The 15,990-nt window shown below is 35.3% G+C and overlaps 1 protein-coding gene across 1 annotated transcript in view; it reads right to left on the reverse strand.

Moving 5' to 3' along the window:
- PTPRQ (protein tyrosine phosphatase receptor type Q) overlaps nt 1-15,990 on the reverse strand; it is a 274,890-nt gene that overhangs the window by 32,919 nt on the left and 225,981 nt on the right. The window contains exon 35 of the mRNA XM_004384638.2: nt 10,106-10,234. Within this exon, the coding sequence (XP_004384695.2) occupies nt 10,106-10,234 (129 nt within the window). The remainder of the gene's footprint in view (nt 1-10,105; nt 10,235-15,990) is intronic.

Below are 15,990 nucleotides of genomic sequence, written 5' to 3' on the forward strand. Positions count from 1 at the left end.
GTTGTGTTGGACAAATTCTAATCAACTGAGTTTAAGGTAAAAATGACTGACTGACTTGAATTAGCAAGATCAATTTCCCTGTTAACCACATGGAGATGGAAATTACTAAGGTACACGCAATCACTTTTATAATAAAAGGGAACATTATTCAGTTTGTTATTGGTGAAACTCTAACACACTATATCTGATTAAGTGACAGGCTCATGGCCCACCTATTTAAGGGGAGATAAGCTGCCGATCTATAGTGGAAAGATACTCTATTTTCCCAGAGGATCCAGGATTATTTGAGGCTGTACTGGCAAAATATTATTACTGGGATATCTGGAATCTAAAGCGGATGCTAGTTTCTGGGCAAATAAGAATCAGTACATGTTTGTGAAATCCCCAGTAGACATTAAACGTTAATAAAATACAAATGAGCAAGAAATAACTAAATCACAATATTATTATTATTCACATCCTTGCTCTTCTTTTATTAATGATCTCTGTTTTTCATTTAGAAATTATAATTGAATTGTTTTCCCCATTAAGTCTTTTTTTTTTTTTTTTTCAGAGAAAACTCTACGCGAAGTGCTTTTATTTTACTATTCTTATTTTAAATTTTGTATTTGGAAGCTTTCTCTAAAGATACTAATTTTAAATCATAACTGGCTAGCTATTGGGCTTGGTGGATATTTGTGAATTCTTGCCTTATAAAATACAATTTTCTTACTGGTTTCAAATATTTGCTCCAACAATTACCTGCTACACTATCTTGAGCAAACTACTTAATTTTTCTGTGCCTCAGTTTTCTGATTTTTAAAATGGGGAAATATATGTAACTCAAGTTCTTATATGTAATGGGCTTAGAAAAGTCACTGCCTTTAGTAAACAATATATAAATGTTAATTACTATCATTAGTATTAAAATGACCATTTCTAGTTTATTTTACATAAATCAAGCTCTTTTTACCCATGCTGTTCTAAAAACGATACTGATATAAAGGAAGAATTATTTTTTCATTTCCAAAAGCATATTCTGTCTTAATTTTACTTAAAAATGGGTAGACTAAATTGTGCTAAGTTGAACAGAAGTTTTCCTATTTGATTCTTCTTAACCAGAGTACTTGGATAAAGACTGGCCGTAGTTATCTAGCTTCAAATCCATATCCTGTTTTCTAGTTCTCAATTCTTGATCCCAAACAAATCTCTAATATAAAGACTATAATAATTTATTTTTCACATAATCATGTGAAAACATTTTGAATCATGCCCACTTTTCTGACATTGTTCTTTGCAACTCCTTCATACACACTGTTTGTACCATTCCAGGTGTTTTCCCCATAACCAAACTTACTGATTACTTAATATCTTACTCAAATATGAACTCATCCATGAACTTTACCTTATTTTATTGCAAAGAAAATCATTTCTTCTGTGAAATCAAATATCTAAGGACAAATCACCTTCTAGCTTGTTTTATGACTGCTTAAGTACATGGTGGCACAGTGGTTAAGAGCTTGGCTGCTAGCCAAAAGGTTGGCAGTTCAAATCCACCAGCCACTCCTTGAAAACCCTATCAAGCAATTAGATTCTGTCCTATAGGCTTGCTATGAGTTGGAATTGACTCAACAGCAACGGGTTTGGTTTAGGTTATGCTTGAGGGCAGGGGCTGGATTAACACTTGGATTATTCCAGATCAATCATAACTTTACTTACAGGAGACAGAATAAATCATTGTTAAATATACATTTGTGGATGAATTCAGATTAAGATACATAGTAAGCTAAGTGCTCTGGTTATTATAAGAAAATATCTGAATTTTTCCACTAAAATACTAAGCAGTTGCAAATTTTCAGGATGTCCTACCTCAAAGCTTTAGATAAGTAGATTCATCAATAAACCATATATGAATCTAAACACCATATCAAGTCACCTAACCTAACCACCTAACAGGTGCTTGACATTTTATGTTAGGAAATTAGATACAAAAACAATAAATTTGTTCTTGCCTACCTAAGTGATAAAGAAATAGGCATCAACTTAATTAAAAAAAAAAAAAAGAGGTGGCATCTGTTTGGACATTATTTTCTTTTGTATTACTCTACCTATAGGTGATCACTTTATGTAATCTGTGGCTCAAGTATGCATTCATATAATGTAAGAAACAATGTTTCAAATAGTCTAATTACACGTGATTATTCCATCTGTGCAACTAACAAGAAGTTTATATCAAAATTAGGTGTGAACTGAAACTTTAAGTAGTTATCGGGAAAGCTCAAATTGAGAAGACACTTTGGCATCAATTACCTGACTATTTCAAATAAAAATGAGACTTGTGTTGTTGATGTTGTTACTACTATCCATATGATGGTTTTGATTCTTAGCCTCATGTCGTCTGGGTGTGTTTATCCCTCAGGGATTGGCCGTGTTCTAAATCGTTTTTTTTTTTTTCCCCTTTGAGGTTTTAAAAGTTTTATTTTTAAACAGTAAAAAAATTATATTAACTCGGACAATTTATACAAGGATTGGAAAAGAAAGCAGACCATAATTTGAAGAAAATGCATTATTACTGATGAGGTAATTAAATTCCTTATAGCTAAAATGATTTGGTTAGATAGCCATAAGAAGAAAAAAAACTCACAGAAATTAATATGCATGAAAATCAACAATGCTATTTCAGAAGGATGGCTATTCTTAAATAGATCAAGTGATCCAGGGGAACACTCGAATTCAAATAGCAAACGTACTTTTATTAACATTTAAAAGAACTTAAACTTGTTAAGCAGAAAGCATTTTTAGACTGGTATGGTACTCTTATTTTATTCACTTAAAATAGTAAAGTTTACTGTCGAATTATATTGAGATCATTAGTATATAAACTAATTTGAGAATTGTCCAGATTTCAATAAGATAACTAACCACGTTCCAATATAAAAGGCTAAACACTTTTTATTACATAAATCTTAGCTGTCTTAAACCCTATGTCCTTTTGTTGAAAAGGGTATTATTTCAAGTCTGGGCTCATTTTTTAAAAGTCTATCAAAAACTTAAATTCCACTCAGATTACTCTTGATAGATCCAGAGAGAAACCATTTATTTATGTTGGCAGTGGTGATTGAAGACCATATTGTCACAGAGACTCAGCTTTCCCTCAAGGTCAATTAGTTGAAATCTATAGGGAATTAAAATATAGTCCAAATAGAGAGCTATAGATGATAGCCTATAGATGAGCAGCTTAAATCAGCATTACCAGTGGCATAGGACAAATTGAGAAACTTTATTTTTTCTACTCAACCAGTTAAGTTACATTAAAAGAAGAAAAAAAAAAAACCTTCAAATTCTGTTGCCTTGACATAAAAATATGTATTTGTACACGATGATATGTATTTACCACTTAAATAACAATTTTGTGAAGAGTCTATCTCCTGGATAAAATATATGAATTATATATATAGTTTTATAAATACTGAATATGACTTTTTAGTTTAAATAGTTCATCAAATCACTAATTTTTTGGAAATTTACATCTATTTCTACAATGATATTCTCTTACTTATCCAAAGCATCTACTGTAAAGCTTTCAAGGGTCTTTACTTTTTAGCCTTTCTTCTTATCTTTGTTCTAGGTTTTTAAAAAAACATATGCTTTCAGAGCCTTCTTCATTCTTTTACAAAATGACCAATAATTTGTTCATGATCTTCACTATAAATTCACAATGTTATCCTAGCCAAAGGTCAGTACTGTGCATCTGATTATAAAACTTCACATCTGAATACCATCTGAATAAGTGAGTAAACTAACACTTCTCTCATTTACTTAGAAAAATAATCAATTAGTGATGTCTAAGTATTTTCTCAATATGTCTCCTCATACTTGTAAAGACAAAATTATGTTTAGAAGAAGCATTAGCTATTTCAAGGGCAGCTCATGGAGGTAATGTTCCTTCCTTTTTCATCAAAGTACTTCTAGTGCCTGAAACAGTACCTGATGCTTTGTAGGTGCTCATTTGATATTTCTTTATTGATTTACTCAAACAAGTAAAAATGACCTACTAGACAGAGATGGAAAAGCAACATTATCGTTGATGTCTAATAGCTGAGGTAAGATTCCCAGGGTGGCAGAAGTTGAATTTTTCTTATTATTAAGCCTCTCTACATTAGTACATTTGGAAACAAATTCTTGACAGACATTTTATTTCATCAATAATGTTCTCTAAATTTAAAATTATAGACATAAGCTTAGCTACTTCAGGGGCAAAAGGGTAGAAGTAACAGAGAGGATGAACAGCGCGTGTGACAAGGTGGGCAAAGGTTCTCAGTGAGGACCAGGAGCAAATTAACCAGTAAGCACAGTACGCACCAGCTTGCATTGAGCAAGGTATGCACGGCTTAATTGTATTACTTGCTAATCTGTGGTGAGCAATTTCACATGGATTTCACCACATCTTTGGCATTGTGGGGGACAGGTGAAATTGTGCACTGCGGATTGGTGGGAAGGCACAATTGGGCCTGTGCATACCTTGCTTTATTGGGTAATCCAGGCCTGGTGAGGACCTGATGAAGCAAGGTCAGGTGACCAATCCCCCCGCCCCCCAAAAAAAACCCAAAACTCAAACCCATTGCTGTGGAGTCGATTCCGACTCATAGTGACCCTGTAAGACAGAGTAGAACTGCCCCATAGGGTTTCGAAGGCTGTAATCTTTACAGAAGCAGACTGCCACATCTTTCTCCCACAGAATGGCTGGTAGGTTTGAACCACCAAACTTTCAGTTAGCGGCCAGATGCTGTAACCACTGCACCACGAGGGCTCCTGAGACAGGTGAAGCACTATTTAAAAAGAAGTCTTACAGCCTGAGCTATTAGCTTGGGTCACAGGTAATCACTGAAGTTCTTCTGCTAGGGGCTTGAAGACAACCTCAGAAAACTACAATTGGAAGAAGACTACATTAACTTGAACTAATATGATTTATGTGTACGTGTTCTATAAAGGTTCTGATTAACTCAAACTACTGTTAGCTCTTTTAAGGTAAGGGCTCTGACTGAGCAGGACTTTATTCATTGATTGCAGAAAAGAGAATTTAGTGATGGAGTAGAGAGAGTGAGGGTTCTGCAAAAATGAAGGCAGTCTTCTCTGAGGTACTAATGGCATAAAGCAAAGAAATTTAAAAAAAAAATCTTTCATGATGAAGAAAGATCACTTGTGAGTCTGGAATGCTGAGAGGTCAGGTTTCAGGGCTGGTTGGAAATAGATATTTTATGTGTTATATGATCACTTAAATCTTTAGGTTCAGCAGCATCTTACTAATGTTTGCATCCCATTGAGCAGGTCCTCTGAGGAAAAAAATATATATATTTTCATGAAACTATTTTAATTCTATCAATGGAAAACCTGGCAATTAGCTAATCTGAAGTAAAGCAAGGTTACCTATGATTCTAAAATGCTCACTGTGTCTGGAGTAGAAATAGGCCTGGATTCCTCTGTCGTAATAATGCTGAGACTATATATGGTCAACCAGAAGTCAGAAGTCTTGGCCTTCCCCCCCGCCCCATCCAGGCCTGTGGCTAATGGAAACTGACTCCTATTGTGGATCTGGAATTTTGTAATCAAATGCATTTTCATTCTCTGCCTGCACTCATATTCTTTGCATGAATAAACTATCTTTTGGGCACTCAGTCAGTTGCTGGGGTCCTTGCTAATGCTGACATTTCAATATGCTATTCTCAGAATGTATAAAGTAATTTTTGAGCCAGGATATAAATGACATTTCTGAACATCAAGACAGTGCCTGGAAGCATGCAGTCAGCTACCCAGTGGTCTGGGCAAAGTTAAGGCTCCATGAATGTGTCACTCTGTGTATGCACCAGAGTCAAGAAATGGGGAATGGCATCATTTCTGTCCCTCCAGATTACTACCTACAGCTGCAGAAATGAGTCTCTATGAAGTGTGAACCCAGACTCCACCGGTCAGATGGAGAACTCAGCTCTTGTGTCATGGTAAAAATAGAACAATAAGTATTTGAGGAAATCTGGGTTAAAACTTATTTTACTATCGAAGCTAATACAACATGAGAACACAGCAAATTTTCAGGACATGCACATTATGAGCTAATGTGCATTTTGATAAGATTAACTAAACCATATCAGTAGCATGCAGTATTATAGAGGACACATTGTAAGTAGAAAACAAAACTTTTTCTCAGCTTTGGGGAAAAAAATAGCACATTTAACAACAAGGTGCTCAGGAATTACATAGTTTAAAATATATAGCACACCACCTGACAAGATTAAAATAATCACAGCAGAGCTCTGCATCACCACAGTAACTTACTGGATGACAAAAACTTCCTTGCGTCTAAAGAAAAATGAAGAGTATCTGGAAATAAAGATTCGTTATTTATTTAGTATACAAGCACACTACTTTATATTTGATTACTACTGCAATACCATGAGCATTATATATCTTAAACCTCATTCTACTTGCAGGACATTTCTTGTATTCTAGACTCACTTATTTTTGCAAAGAGTTTAAGTTTAGGACAAAAGTAAAATTAATGAACAGAATCCACCAAAGAATTAATGACAAAATGCACACTTTTACAAAGGGTTCTGTGCATCGGTCTAAGATTCTGTATCCTTATTAAAACTACAATAAGAATTGCACTGCTAAAGGTTTTCTAGTTTCTGTAAGTTTGTACTGACAGTAAAATGCTCTCATTTCTTTCCCCCACGTGGCTAGAGAATAAATCAAAAAAGCAGTCCTTTCTTTAGAATTATCCTCAGCATAGACAATGCTGCTGGAGAAGGGTACCATGGCTTCTAGTCTGTTTTAGATGATTTTTATTGATCTCACCTAGTATGGATAAACATCCACAAATAGGTATATTTTATACCTCAGAATCAAACAGACCCGGGCTAGCATCTTGGCTTTCCTGCTTACTAACTGCATGACCCCGGACAATTACTTAACCTCTCTAAGCATCAGTTTTTTCATCTATAAAATGGGCATAAGATTTCCTACCATATTGGGTTAATTATTGATTAAATATTCTTTTATCATTTTTAATGGAAATATGAAGACATACATCACTGAAGGAAAACTTCAAGTTCAATTTAGCAAGAAGAAAGCAGGCAGGCTGAAAGGAAAAGGACACACCTCAGCCTCGATTAAAACCTATTGCCGTCGAGTCCATTCCGACCCATAGCAACCCTACAGGACAGAGTAGAACTCCTCACAGGGTTTCCAAGACTGTAATCCTTACGGAAGCAGACTGCCACATGCTTCTCCTGCAGAGCAGCTGGTGAGTTTGAACTGCCGACCTTTAGGTTAGCAGCCAAGCGCTTAATCACTGTACCACCAGGGCTCCCTAAGACTCCTTTAGGAAGAGCTTATGTCTGATATGTGGATATAAAGGAAATTATCTAAATTCTTTCCTGAAGATAAAAAAGACATAGATGTAAGTTACTCAAAAATTTAGAGAGATAACATAAACTCTCTGATTCTTCACTCTTAGAATCTACCCTCTGTCTCTGGGGTTCTCCTTCAACAAGCCTGTTTGGCTTTGAATGGGTTTAACTCCTCTAGCACCTGAGACAGGTGAAGACTGTTAGCAAGCGCATCCCTGAAGGACAGCCCCTGTGCACGCAGCTAACTACAGAACTGCTTGTTACTATTTTTTTCTAGTTATTGTCTAGTATATTAGTGACTTTCTCAACATGAAAAATCTTGAATAAATAGTAAAGTTGAAAATATATCTCTGTAATGAAGAGTTAAAACCCAAGCTACTTGATTTTGTTATTTTAATGAATTTCTATAATAAATTCAGCAAAGTAAATTACTATATGCCATTGGAATTACAAACAAGTATGTTTACTGCCATGACTACCAGAATCATAACAAAATAGAAAGTAAAAAAGTATGGAAACGAAAGTTTCCAATTTTGCTATTATTATAGCTAATATATGCTGCTTTTCTCTGAGCAAAAAAAAACAAAAAAAATTTGAGACACGTCTACATCCTTTTGCAAATAAAGCAATATATAAGTAAATAAACATGGAAGTAGGGAAATAAATAATGAGGAGTCAAGGTTAAATAAGGCAGTCCCTGAATTATAAATGCCTCATCTATATACAATCTGTATAGACCTTGCCCAGCTTTTCCATTATCTGAAACTTCTCTGCAGCTGCCATGGCAGTCATTGTAAAAAATACTTATAGCTATGTTCAGAAGTGGAGGAAGGGGCAAGCTTTGAAAATAGACAGAACTTAGACGATCTGACCTCACTGCAGTGTCTTTATAGGCTGGCCTGCCTAGAATGGTAAACTCCTTGATAAAGAATGCTTTCTCCTATACTGGTGTGTTTTTTTTTGTTTTTAATTACTTTATTGTGTTATATCTCCTCCCAAAGATCTACTTATTAAGGGCTTTTTGTGTGTGTGGTGGCGGGGGAAGGAGGGATGTTGGGTAATAAATATTCTTTTAAAAAGTGACAATATTCCGAAAGTGTTATGGGCTTTTAGAAGTTCATATTTTGGTATGAACAGATAAAACAAAATCGTCCAAACAGCTAAAATTAATTGCACTGAGATATCTAAAGTTTGATTCCTTATAAAGCAAAGGACTAGGATCCTGGGCCTATACAAGGAGTTGATAAAGGAGTGCAGAAACGGAGTTGGAAGGATACTACTGAAATTTACTTGATTCACAGAGAGGGAAGGAGAAGAAACTCTTCCTTTCACTGTACAGAATGATATTTCTAGGACTGAGAACACAAGCTTGTACTAGTTATGCTCTATTACACCTATAATATCTTTAACTTGACTTTGATGGATTACCCTGGGAATTCATTGACCTTTTATAGATAACATTTTTCATCAGGAAAATTGTGTAATATTTATGGGTAATAAATATGCATGGGTAATATTTAACCATCTAACACATATGCCTTTGGAGCACTATCCGTCTGTGGATGGGAATAGCCTATATTAGAATATGAGCAAAAATAAACATTTAAATGTTAAGTAAGTTTTCATATCCAACAAACCAAATTTCCTTGCAATTTAATAATGACACTGACTCATTTTCATTTTGTAGCTTTTAGAAGGAGACCCTGCTTATCAGATGACACTTCCCTCTATAGCAGATAATAGGTATTTTTAGACATAGTGGAAATACACTTGCAAAGCTAATCTATTCAGTAAATACCAACTTAGGTAAATGACAATTACAAATGACTAATTCCTTTTTAAATCCAAGTCCTTTGACAAAATATATTTTAAAAATTAATAATAACTTTAAAAAGTTCAACAGAGCTGTGCAAGCAATTTGTAACAATTATCTTGTGCTTATAAACATAACAAATTGGATCTTAGAAGAACCTAAAATTTTTAAGACAGACTGACGATAGTTTCTTTAAGCATTGGATGAAGTATCTTAATAGATAGAAGTTTAAAAAAATGTGCCAATATTTTGAATAATTTATAATGTTTTAAAAGGATTTAAGATTATTTATTTTTTAAAATTGAGCATTTACCATTTCCAATACATACGGATCGACATATGTTTAGTTTGCATCTTTCTACTTTTCCTTCTGAAGGTAAATTTTCCTTTGTATTTAATTTTTACATACTAGGCAATTTTAAAAAAAAGAAGATGCCAATGTATAATTTAGACTGTTTATGTCATTTTATACTGAAATGAGCTTTAAGAAAGGATTTTGTGAAAATGGTTATCAACAAGTAGTATCAATTAGTTGTAAATTTAATTAATTTAAACTTGTGGTTAAATATGCAGACACTTCTGGATAATTTGATGTAACAATGCTATCATATGGGACAATTATTAAACAATTAAAAAAATTAATGTGTAAAAATGCTTGTCTCAGGAAAAAAAGCTTTATTGAACATTATAGTATGAGGCTCGTATTGAACTTTAAATATTGAGAAGATTAAGTGATTCTCTGAACAGCAGTGAGAAGTGTGTAGACGATGGGGGTCACCCTTTGAAAGAAGATCCCTGTGACCTGTGTAAATAGGAGACCTGCAAACACTTCCAACAAGCATAGGTCAGAATAGGGTCATGGCTTCTGGCTCTCTGGACCACTGTTGGACCAGAGGAGTGTGCTCACCGCGTTAATCTCTCGTCCTTCAGTTCCAGGTCTGCCACTGTGATGAACTGATCCAGCTTGAATTTAGTGTCAATAATTTCTGCATCCCGAGGAGAGTATGTGCCACCTTCCTTCTGCTTCTGTCGAATCCTAAAGCAAGTGCAGTAAATCCAAGAAGGCAATGTCACAGAAAGCATATGAAATTATGTTTAGTATTTCCCTTCCTTCTTTCCTTTTTCCCTCCCTCCCTCCCTTCCTTCCTTCTCTTTTAACTAAACACATTTAGTTAAGTAATTTTTGTTGGATTTTCTTCTCTGAATATGTTGCAAATTTGGTTAAATAATATCTTTGTTGGATTCACATCTCTGAATATGTTGCAAATTTATAGCTACCTAATTTATTTTTCCTGCTTTAATTCCATAGAGCCTATTCTACTAAATTTCTTATGTTATCTGGTTGAGGTTATGAATTTTATGAAAATTAGTTGATCAAAGCCTGACACGCACCAGAAGAACTAGATGGTGCCCAGCTACCACCAACGACTGCCCTGACAGGGAACACAACAGACAGTCCCTGATGGAGCAGGAGAAAAGTGGGGTGCAGAACTCAAATTCTAGTAAAAAGACCAGACTTAATGGTCTGAGACTGGAGGAACCCCGGAAGACAAGGCCCCCGGACTCTTTGTTAACCTAGAACTAAAACCATTCCAAAAGCCAACTCTTCAGACAAAGAATAGACTGGACCATAAGACATAAAATGATACTCATGAAGAGTGTGTTCAAGTAGATACACGAGACTAAATGGGCAGCTCCAGTCCGGAGGTGAGATGAGGAGGCAGAAAGGGATAGAAGCTGGTTGAATGGACACAGGAAATCGGGGTGGAAAGGAGGAATGTGTATTACAGCGATAGCAACTAGGGTCACATAACAATGTGTGTATAAATTTCTGTATGAGAAACTAACTTGAGCAGTAAACTTTCACCTAAAGCACAATTAAAAAAAAAAAAGCCTGAATCACTGACACATTTAAACTATAGAGCAATATAGACTGATGGTATGAGCTTGTTTCTCCTCCCTCTCTCTGGCAGTCTCACAGACTGTTACAAAAGGGAAGTATGCCATAATGGAAATAGCTCAGTGCTACCAACACCAATGCTCAAAAATAATGCTCCATTGTTTTTACATACATGTAATATTTCTACATACATGAAAATATATTAAAAAGTTTTAAAATTGTCTCATTGAATTTTTGTAACAATATAATAAAATATGTGATGTTTATTTACAATCAGAAAACTCAAGTTCAAAAATAAGAGTCACAAGACTAGCAAAAAATAGAGCTGAGAGTCAAATCAAAGTATTTTTATTTCAAGACTTCATGTGCTTATTTCACCATGACATCATACCGTGTATTACAAACTAATATTTATTCGTTCATATTTCAAATATTTACCATTTCTTACAAGTTAGGTATTGAGGATGACATAAAAAGTATAAAATATAGTCTCTCAAGGACATTACTATGTAGATAACAGGCAGGACCTAAACAGAAAAATCATAAGAGAAAAAAGATTTAATTTATGACTCACAAGACAGTACCCAATTTACAAAATAAATTATGTAAGTAATTACAATTATTAGTATTTGTTGTTGCTGTTAGGTGCTGTAGAGTCGGTTCCCATTCACAGCAACCCTATGTACAACAAAATGAAACAGTGCCCAGTCCTGAGCCATCCTCACAATCATTGATATGTTTGAATCCATTGTTGCAGCCACTGTGTCAATCCGTCTCGTTGAGGGTTTTCCTTTTTCACTGACCCTCTACTTTACCAAGCATGATGTGCTTCTCCAGGAACTGACCACTCCTGAAAACATGTCCAAAGTAAATGAGACAAAGGTTCACCATCCTCAGTTCTAAGCAGCATTCTGGTTGTACTTCTTTCAGACAGATTTGTTTGTTCTTCTGGCATTTCATAGTGTATTCGATATTTTTCACAAACACAATAATTCAAATGTATCAATTCTTCCTTGGTATTCCTTATTCATTGTCCAACTTTTGCATGTGTATCAGGCAATTAAAAAATACCATGACTTGGGCCAGGAGTACCTTAGTCCTCAAGATGACATCTTTGCTTCTTAATACCTTAAAGAGGTCTTTTGCAGTAGATTTGCCCAATGCAAGACATCATTTGATATCTTGACTTCTGCTTCCATGGGCATTAATTGTGGATCCAAGAAAAATGAAATCCTTTACGCTTCAATATTTTCTTATTGATCCAGTTGTATTATTATTTTCTTTATGTTGAGGTGTAATCCATACTGAAGGCTGTAGTCTTTGAGCTTCATCAGTGCTTCAAGGCTGCTTTGCTTTCAGCAAACAAGGTTGTGTCATCTGCATATTACAGGTTGTTAATGAGCTTCTTCCAATTCTGATGTCATGTTCCTCTTCATATAGACCAGCTCTGGGATTATTTACTCAGCATACAGGTTAATTAAGTATGGTGAAAGGATACAACCTTGACACACTCCTTTCCTTATTTTAAACCATGCAGTAGCCTCTTATTCTGTTCGAATGACTATCTCTTGGTCTATTGCACAGGTTCCACATGAACACAATTAAGTGTTCTGGAATTCCCATTTTTTGCAATGTTATCCATAAATTATTACGACCTGCACAGTCAAATTGCTTTCCATAGTCAATAAAGCACAGGTAAACTTCTTTCTGGTATTCTCTGCTTTCAGCCAAGATCAATCTGACATTAGGAATGATATTCTTCATTCAACGTCCTCTTCTGAATTCAGCTTGAACTTCTGGCAGTTCCTTGTTGATGTTACGCTGCAATTGTTTTTGAATTATCTTTAGCATTATTTTACTTGCATGTGATATTAATAACATTGTTCGATAATTTCTGCATTCTGTTGGATAACCTTTCTTTAGAATAGGCACGAATATGGATCTCTTCCAGTTGGTTGGCCAGGTAGCTGTCTTCCAAATTTCTTGGCATAGACAAATGAGTGCTTCCAGCACTGCATCTGTTTGTTGAAACATCTCAGTTGGTATTCTATCAACTCTTGGAGCCTTGTTTTTTCCCAATGCCTTCAGTGCAGCTTAAACATCCGTTGCTGTTGAGTCAATTCTGACTCAACCCTGGTGGTGCAGTGGTTAAGAGTCAAAAGGTCAGCAGTTTGAATCCACCAGTCACTCTTTGGAAACTCCATGTGGCAGTTCTACTTTGTCCGATAGAGTGAGTTGCTATGAGTCAGAATTGACTCGAAGGCACCAGTTTTTTTTTTTTTTTTTTTTTTTTTTTTAGTGTAGCCTAAAACTCTTCCTTAGTACCATTGGATCTTATCCGTATGCTACCTTCTGAAATGGCTAAACGTTGACCAATTCTTTTTGTTACAATGACTTTGTGTATTCCTTCCATCTTCTTTTGATGCTTCCTGTGTTGTTCAATTTTTTGCCCATAGAATCCTTCAGTGTTGCCACTCGAGGTTTGAATTTTTTCTTCAGTTCTTTCAACTTGAGAAATGCTGAGTGTGTTCTTCCCTTTTGGATTTCTAACTCCAGGTCTTTTGCACATTGCATTGCAATACTTTCTCTTCTTGAACTGCCGTCTGAAATCTTCTGTTCAGCTCTTTTATTTCATCTTTTCTTTCTTTCACTTTATCTACTTTACACTCAAGAGTAAGTTTCTGAGTCTCTTTTGATATCCATTTTGGTCTTTTTTTTTCTTTTATGTCTTTTTAATGACCTTTTGCTTTCTTCAAGTATGGTGTCCTTGATGTCATTCACGACTTGTCTGGTCTTCGGTCATTAGTGTTCACTGTGTCAAATCTATTCTTAAAGTGATCGCTAAATTCAGGTGGGTTATACTCAAGGTTATACTTTGGATCTTGTTAACTTTTAATCTTCTTCAGCTTCAACCTGAACTTGCATATGAGCAATTGATGTTCTGTTTTTTAGTCGGCCCCTGGCCTTGTTCTGACTGATGATATTCAGCTTCTCCATCATATCTTTCCACAGATGATTCTTGTGTATTCCAGCCGGCAAGGTCCATGTGTATAGCTGCTGTTTATATTGTTGAAAAAAGGTATTTCCCATGAATATGTTGTTGCTTTTGCAAAATTCTACCATATGATCTCCAGTGTCGTTTCTATCAGCAAGGCTATATTTTCCAACTTCTGATCCTTCTTTTTGTTTCCAATTTTGGCATTCCAATCACCAGTAATTATCAATGCATCTTGATTGCATGTTTGATCAATTTCAGACTGCAGAAGTTGGTAAAAATCTTCAGTTTCTTCATCTTCGGCATTAGTCGTTGGTGTGTCTATTTGAATAACAGTCGTATTAACTGGTCTTCCTTGTAGGCGTATGGATATTATCCTATCACTAATAGCATTGTACTTCAGGCTAGGTCTTGAAATGTTATTTTTAACAATGAATGGGACACAGTTTCTCTTCAATTTGTCATTTCCTGCATAGATGACCATATGATAGTCTGATTCAAAATGGCCAATATCAGTCCATTCCAGGTCACTGATGCCTACGATACTGATCTTAAAGTGTTCCATTTCATTTTTGACAACTTCTGATTTTCCTAGATTTATACTTCATACATTCCATGTTCTAAGTATTAATTAATGTTTGCAGCTGTTTCTTCTAATTTTAAGTCATGCCACATCAGCAAATGAAGATCCCGAAAGCTTGACTCCATCTCCATCACTAAGGTCAACTCTGCTATGAGGAGGAAGCTCTACCTCAGTCATATTTTGAGTGCCTTCCAACCGGAGGGGCTCAGCTTCCGCACTACATCAGACAATGTTCTGCTGCTATCCATAAGGTTTTCGTTGGCCAATTTTTTTCAGAAGTAGATTGCCGGGTCCTTCTTCTCAGTCTATCTTATTCTGGAAGTTTTGCTGAAACCTGACCACCATGGTTGAACCTGCTGGTATCTGAAATACCAGTGGCATGGCATAGCTTCCAGCATCATAGCAACATGCAAGCCACTACAGTATGACACATGGACAGATGAGTGGTGGATTAGTATTTAGAAGTAAAGAAGTGGAATTTGATTTTGGTCTTTCAGGATGAGAAGGAGGAGAAAGCGTATTTCAAGTTGATTGAACAAAGGCAAAGTTGCATAAAAGCCAGGAATGTTCAGGTGACAGAGACTAGCCCTGTTTGGCTGGAGAGAAATGTATTGGAAAGTTGTGGGGAATAAGGGGGAGCATTTCTGCCCATATAAGGAGTTCATCCTGTAAGGATATGAGAAGTCAGAGAATATTTTAGAGCAGCGAAACAATATGAATATGGCTGATGCACGCCCTTTAGGGACAAGGCCTATATCTTACACAACAACAAATCTTTTAAAGTGCCTACAATAATGATGTTCTCTTATTTTCTGGCTGAATCTGAGAATAGTGTATAGTATAAGGAGGACATATTTTCTGAGAGCCTTTCAAATTAACCATCAAAATGATGATTCAAGATGAAACAGATGATACACTGAATTCATAACACAGGACAACACTCTTCAGATAAAATAAAAACACAACCTATTGAGTTAATTAAGAAATTAGTAGAATGGTTACTTTTAAAAAATATAAGTGTCCTTTAACTTGGCAATCTATCTTGTGAAGCTACATTTTTGGGTCATAACAAGTATTTCCCCCAAGGACCTATAAGCAACAGAGGAATCAAGAGGCTGATACTGAGAATTTTTTTTTTTCAACAAAATGTCTCTTTTTTTTTTTTAGTTGTACTTTAAATGAAGGCTTATAGAACAAATAGTGTCTCATTAAAGTCAGTACACATATTGTTTTATGACATTGGTTAACAACCCCACAACATGTCAACACTCTCCCTTCTCGACCTTGGAGGACCTTTTTTTGGTGAAAATATAC

The sequence above is a fragment of the Trichechus manatus genome, unplaced genomic scaffold (assembly GCF_000243295.1).
Source record: "Trichechus manatus latirostris isolate Lorelei unplaced genomic scaffold, TriManLat1.0 scaffold00125, whole genome shotgun sequence".
NCBI lineage: Eukaryota > Metazoa > Chordata > Mammalia > Sirenia > Trichechidae > Trichechus > Trichechus manatus.